Here is a 6,730-nt window from a genome sequence, read left to right as displayed (position 1 = left end):
CTAGGTATATAGCATCCATACATATAATTAGTTAGGTATGTAATCATGGATTGTGAAATAAAGTTAAATTTGAGTTGTTTTGTTGATAAGTATAGGTATGAATCAAATTATTATAACTAGGTATATACTCACAATTTGAAAATTTTGAAAAATTTGAGTGATTTTGTGCATTAGATACCATGGTGCCCCATATGAGTGTCTCATATATATATATATATATATATATATATATATATATATATATATATATATATATATATATATATATATATATATATATATATATATATATATATATATATATATATATATATATATATATATATATATATGTATGTACACGGCAAATTTGCTGAAATTTTAATCTGGAGAAATTTGATTAGTTTCATAACTAGACAGGGCCGGAGTCCAGTGGATACTCCAGATAATTTCCACGTTGGAAACTTGCAGTTGAAAGTGTATAATTCTTCACGTTGAATGTCGGTGAATTAGTTTTGATCGCTTGAAAACTTGTCGGGAATTTTTCTGGTTTTCTTGGGCTGAAAATTTGAGCAATTGTGGACGCAAAGAACGCGATAGGATGTTAACAGGCCTGGAATGCGATAGAGCTGAGCTAAGCTGCTTAATTGGGCTTTCTTGGGCCCGAAGATATCTGCAGCTTTCTTTTGCATATATTTTTAAAATCTTTTTTTTCTTACTCCCTCCGTCCCATAATATAAGGGATTTTGAGTTTTCACTTATAACGTTTGACCATTCGTCTTATTTAAAATTTTTTGAAATTATTAATTATTTTATTTGTGACTTACTTTATTATCTACAGTATTTTAAACACAACTTTTCGTTTTTTATATTTAAAAAAAATTTTGAATAAGACGAGTGGTCAAACGTTACAAGCAAAAACTGAAAATTTCTTATATTATGGGACGGAGGGTGTATCATTTTGCATTTCAGTGTTCTCAAGTCTCAATCACTAGTTCTTGCCCTGATATATTGTCTATGTGTTCGATATATAGGCATATAGCACGCATTAAATTCATACTAGAAAATCGACATTAATTGTTCGGGATCGTGGTGAAGAACCACACAACAAAAATAGATATCTTCTCTCTAAAAAAACAAAAATAGATATCATGATGATCACACTAATTTGAGCAAGGGTGGACATGTTAATTATAATTGCAGTTTTACAAATGATTTCTTCTACTACTCTTGTTAGTTGTTACCCTTCCTCTCTTGTCAATATGACACATTATTATTGACATATAAGCTCGTCTTTTTTTTTTAAACTAAGCCGTCATCATGTCTATGGCATTTGCCACCCTTTAACTCACTTTGTACCTCTTTGACTCTTCGTACATACGTCAATGCCTTTTCATTATCTAAAATATCATGTATATCTCCTTTCATTGTCACACTTTAAGAAAAGTTAATTAAGATTTGTCTAGAAAGGATCACATCAAAGATCAAAGATGCCCAACCAAAGCACCCTTCACACTGTCCACTACTGTTTTATGTTTCATATCACCACTCCATGAATGACATTTGAGCGGTTGAGCCTTGACAGGGCAACACCAAAGTGCCTCCAAAACCAAAACTAATCTTGTTTAGTTGTCCTTAAAGTCCATGATATCATATCTCTAACTTACCAATTGTATATTCCATCTCGGATCCCGAGGCAGAGAAGATGCCATCCATGCGCAACAGTTCTTCTCCTAGACATATCTTCTACTGACATGGTGGCCCCACAAAAAAGCCCTGATGATAGTATGGGCCTGTTTAGTTCCCAAATAAAATTTTAATTTTCACGCTATCACATCAAATGTTTGGATACATACATGAAGTATTAAATATAGATAAAAAACTAATTACACAGTTTACTGGAAAATTGCGAGATAAATCTTTTAAGCCTAATTGCGCCATGATTTGATAATGTGGTGCTACAGTAAGCATTTGCTAATGACGGATTAATTAGGCCTAATAAATTCGTCTCGCAGTTTTCTGAAGGAATTTGCAATTTGTTTTGTTATTAGACTACGTTTAATACTTCAAATGTGTGTCAATATATCCAATGTGACATGCACTGTTAAATTTTTTTTACCAACTAAACAAGGCCTACCTCTCTCTCTGTCACAAATTAAAGTGACACATTGTGAATGTGCTTGTGTGCAGCATGCATGCATGTACTATGTACCTTCTTGCATCATTCCTCTCACTCTCTCTCACGTGCACACTGAAGCTTGTTTTCATATCACATCTTTCTTGCGGATTCCATCAGAGAGATATAAATAATGCAGAAAAGAAGCAAAAAAAAGGGCTATGTATACTGTTTAGGATAATATATGTTCTAGTTCCAGTACACTGACAATAGTGGCATTTGCTGGGATCCAATGGAACAAATCATAATGCCTGCATTATGCTTATACATTGTATATTTTTTAAGGTGATGAGAAGAAAAAAGGCCTAGAGAAGTGACATAGATTGGAAAATATATTCATGCCAAAATATATTCAATTAGTTTGAGCATAATCTATTATATATATTATATTCCGTAACCGATAGTGCAATTTTGTTTCGTTGTATGTACATGTACTTTTATTTTATAAATGGAAACTTAATTTGTTAAGCAGCGACATGTAAATCCACATAAAGAAGCTTAATTTAAGCAGTCCCAGGGCCAACGTATTTAGGATCAACACGTTATTGTATCGATGTGGATATTTCTCTTTTTATATAGAAAGGAGAAGTATATCCCCTTTGTCAAGAAGCAGACATTCTTCAGATCTAGACTATACATGCTCAGAATATACCACCACTTTGATCCTCCTCACTTCTTGGCTCCTACCAGACAAGCAGTAGCTGAGGTAGTAGCCAGTAGCTCCAGATCCAAAGCATGAACCCTAAGCCAACTACAAGGCTCACACCTGGAATTGGTTAATTGGTTAATAACCAGGACAATTTTATATTGACCCACCTTCTTAATCACTATCTTGTACTCAAATGGATAAATTAAGTGCAAGTGCCAAAGTGTGAAGGGCCCCTAGCTCTCCAAGCTAGGTGTGTGCACCAAATGATTAAGGCCCCTCAGGAAAGTGCAGAGGAGGGGGGCTAAGATTCCATCTCCTTTGTAATTTTGCTGCCTTTGGGGGTTTTCTTTTTGCTTGATGCAATTATGCCCCCAACAACCAACTGATGATGTGTGCTTTTGACTTTTCTTAAACATGTGTTAAGTACTAGTGCAGGTTTTTAACATGACTTCAGTAGTAGGAGTACTAGATTGGGTCAAGGCAAAGGCAGTACATGTAGGTATTTTAGTAAAAGATCAACATGATGTGTAGGAACACACAGTAATTCTCCATAGGTTTCAATTAGGTCTGAAAATTTTAAAATAATTATGGGTGAACGATAATATATAACTATCGGTTCACCGAACCGAAAGTGTTTAATCCTCACTTTGACTTAATTATTGCGTAAGAAAGGGTTGTATATCCACATTTTCTGCTTAATTCATAGGAAAATAGGGAAGCAAAGTAAAAGATGAATTATGTAAAAAAAAAGAGAGTAATTATAAGATGAAATCCAGTGCATATATAGATGCATGGCTAGGTTATGAAAAGAAAGCAGTCTAGAGTTTTCTTTTAGGACCAAAAGCAAATTGGGGCTAGAGAGGAGTGGAAAAGCATGGAATTAATTCTCCTTTTAGAGGTCCTCCTTGCATAAATGTACTTTTGAATCTTTTCCATCTAGGAAAATAGCATAAATGAACTTTTGAAGCTTTTTCCATCTAGGAAAATATAGCATAAATGTACTTTTGAATCTTTTCCATATGACCATATAGGAAAATAGCTTTTTTCTCACTCAAATAAAGCCTAACTCCTACAACAACAGGTACTGGATGGAATAGAGAAAGAGAATAAAAAGAAAGGGCTATAACGAAAACAAAAGTTAGAGAGAGAGAGAGAGAGAGAACTTGAAAGGCTTCATGTGAATTTACTCACAAAAGGTCAATACAAGCCCAGCAAAGCTACATATACATACGTACATGCCTGTGCAAGTGTTTGCTTGTACGTATATACATACGTACATGCAGCCATTTTGTGATCGTCATGCGTGCATATCAGGCAAAGAAGCCTCGCACAAATTTTTGCAAAACAACAAATTACACTCGAATACGTACTCGATCTGACTTTTGCATGCTCTTCTTTCAGGCCAAAACTGCCTTCACATGTCAGTGACATCCTTGGCCACATCAAAATTTGGCACTGTCTGCATTTTCAGTTCACTCCAACAACCAACTACTGTTTCTAACCTCACTAGGGTACGTGTAATTAAATATCAACTCTACTACATATCATCAGAATATATGTAAGAAAAAGTCAATTACTCTCTCCGTTTCACAATGTAAACTTTCTAGCATTGCACATATACATATAAATATTAATGAACCTAAATACATACATATGTCTAAATTCATTAATATATAAATGAATGTGGCCAATGCTAGAAAGTCTTACATTGTGAAACAGATGAAATACTTATTTTTGAAGGGGCTTAATAAGTAGTAATAAACAGTAAATTAGGCGAAATTATGTGGAAGATACATATTAGTAATTAGCAAGAGGGGAGCTCATCAGAAGCATCCTCCAAATCACCTGGATTATCCTTGATTATTTCCTACCAACTATACAAAAGATTAATTGACAGAGCTGAGATATATATGGTAGTGAGATCCAACTGACAACAGGTGGAGATGAGGATTGAGGAGTAATTAATTAATTCCCTAATTGAGAATTAGCAGGAGAAACAAGGTCACTAACTCGATCCCCAGCCTCTCCCAGATAATTAGCTGCTGATGATTAAGCTAGCTTTGCATCACTTGTGAGTTGCAGACATGGGTGTGAGTTGAGTTGACACTTCTACCCCTCCCTTTCACGTGCTCACTGGCTCCCACTCGTAGCGGCCTTGCAACGGGCGGTCGAGGGCAATGTCGTAATTGTACCTGCAAAACCGGCAGCTCGCAGTGTAATTAGTTTGCAAATTAAGCAGATTAATTAATTAACTAATTAGCTTGATTTAGCTTAGCTTTAAGCTTGCAAGCTAGAGAGAGATGAGTGATTATGTGTGTGTGTATACGTACTTCTCTGCGAATCGCCGGCGCTCGGCGAGCTCCGCGGCGGCGAAGAACGCCTCGATCTCCGCTTCCGGCGGCGACAGCGGTGGCCGGCGGCCGGCCGCCGCGGCGGCTGCAGGGTTGTGCTTGTGCTCGCCGGCGTGTTCCGCCGCCACTTCGCCGGAACAAGAATTTGGCTTCAAAGACTTTCTGAATTGGAGAGAGTAGAAGCAAGGGTTAATTAGTGTGAGTGTGAGTGTGTGACAGACTGACAGTGTAATTAATTACTAAGCTAGAAAAAAAATTGTCACGAATTACCTTTTGTAAAATAAAATTTTCGACTTACGTATGGTTTAATTTTGAAATATAAGATTTGTGCTTATTAGTGACTACACAGGATGACAGGAGAGGGAGTCAAATTGACATGATTATATAAGTTTTTAAACCCAAACCTTTCTCCACTGACGACGTCACCGGAGACGACGACGACGGAATTCCCCAGAGGCGGCGACCGCGAGAGCTCCGCCCGCCCGCCGCCGTGAGAGCACTCCACCGCCTCACACCTCCGCCGCTGCCCGGACGACGCCGAGGACGACGGCGACCTCGCCCCGCACGCGCGCGCGCTCCCGGCGCCGTTCTTGGCGCACCCGCGGCGTCCTCCGCGGCGGTGACGCCGCCTGCAGGCGCTGCCTCCCGCCGCCGCCGGCACGCGCCGCCCGCTCCGCAGCGTCAGGTACGAGTACGACGACACCGCCGCGGCGGCGACGCTCGCCACGGCGGCCGGCGACGACGGCTGCTGCTGCTGCTTGCAGCTGCTCCTGAGGTACTTGCCCATGGCGAGAGCTGAGCTAGCTAGCTAGCTTGCCAACAAGAACCAGCCAGAGCTCGAGCTCGAGCTCGCCGTCGATGTCGCTGCGACGGTGGAGAGGGTGAGCTAAGGTGGAAGTAGGTGAGCTACTGCAGACAGCAGCGGCAAGTGTGGGTGTGGCAGTGAGGTTTATATGTACTTGCGAGTTGCGACGACAAGGTGTTCGTCCGCGGCCGACAAATCGGAGCTCGTCACGTCACCGCGCCGCGCAGCGCGAGCGAGCGGCGACGGCGACGACGACGACGGCGTTATGTAGCTCCACGCTCGCTGTCGCTGATCCCTGTCCGTGAGGAGTTGACGGCCGAACGCCGTTAGTCTGCGGCTTACGTGGCAGGTGGGAGGCGCGAGTGGCGCCGCGCCGTGCGGGCCTGCTCAAGGAGAGAGAAACGATGGCTAGATAAACTTGCTTTGGTGAAACATAAAATTATTTGGTACACAATCTGGATATTTTTTTAAAAAAGGAGCTGATAAACATAAAGTTTTTTAAAATTATACCAAATATAACTACAATATAATTATAATGCCATTGTAATGTAAATAGTATATAATTACAATATAATTTAGCTGCAAGTTACGTACAACTATATATAAAGAGATTTTTTACTATCCTTTAGGTTGTGCAGTACCAAATCCTGACCATTGATCTGGCATCACCCAACGGTCAGAAATCGTCCGTACCTCATGGTCCTGCACCTCCTCATTGAAGTGGTGCTATGGGTGGGAGGGTATTTCTGTCCTTTACTGTTTCACGATAG

General features: G+C 39.8%; 1 protein-coding gene across 1 annotated transcript; it reads right to left on the bottom strand.

The window, feature by feature from the left end:
* Positions 1-4,495: 4,495 nt before the first annotated feature.
* Positions 4,496-6,135, bottom strand: LOC127755092 (cyclin-dependent kinase inhibitor 3). Its single transcript, XM_052280729.1, has 3 exons — positions 5,560-6,135; positions 5,135-5,317; positions 4,496-4,996 (listed from the first exon to the last, which is right to left on the bottom strand). The coding sequence occupies exons 1-3, from the start codon at positions 5,940-5,942 to the stop codon at positions 4,927-4,929; spliced, it is 636 nt and encodes a 211-aa protein (XP_052136689.1). The 5' UTR covers positions 5,943-6,135; the 3' UTR covers positions 4,496-4,926.
* Positions 6,136-6,730: the final 595 nt, after the last annotated feature.

The sequence above is a fragment of the Oryza glaberrima genome, chromosome 11, assembly GCF_000147395.1.
Source record: "Oryza glaberrima chromosome 11, OglaRS2, whole genome shotgun sequence".
NCBI lineage: Eukaryota > Viridiplantae > Streptophyta > Magnoliopsida > Poales > Poaceae > Oryza > Oryza glaberrima.
The sequence above is the reverse complement of the archived record's forward strand: the minus strand, read 5'-3'. Positions and strand labels throughout refer to the sequence as shown.

What these genes read in the sequence shown, in the direction of transcription:
- LOC127755092 (XM_052280729.1), bottom strand. Translation starts at nt 5,942, where the DNA reads ATGGGCAAGTACCTCAGGAGCAGCTGCAAGCAGCAGCAGCAGCCGTCG. An exon ending in GACGTCGTCAGTGGAGAAAG is followed by an intron (nt 5,318 to 5,559) that starts GTTTGGGTTTAA and finishes TCTCCAATTCAG; the next exon opens with AAAGTCTTTGAAGCCAAATT. An exon ending in CGCCGGCGATTCGCAGAGAA is followed by an intron (nt 4,997 to 5,134) that starts GTACGTATACAC and finishes CCGGTTTTGCAG; the next exon opens with GTACAATTACGACATTGCCC.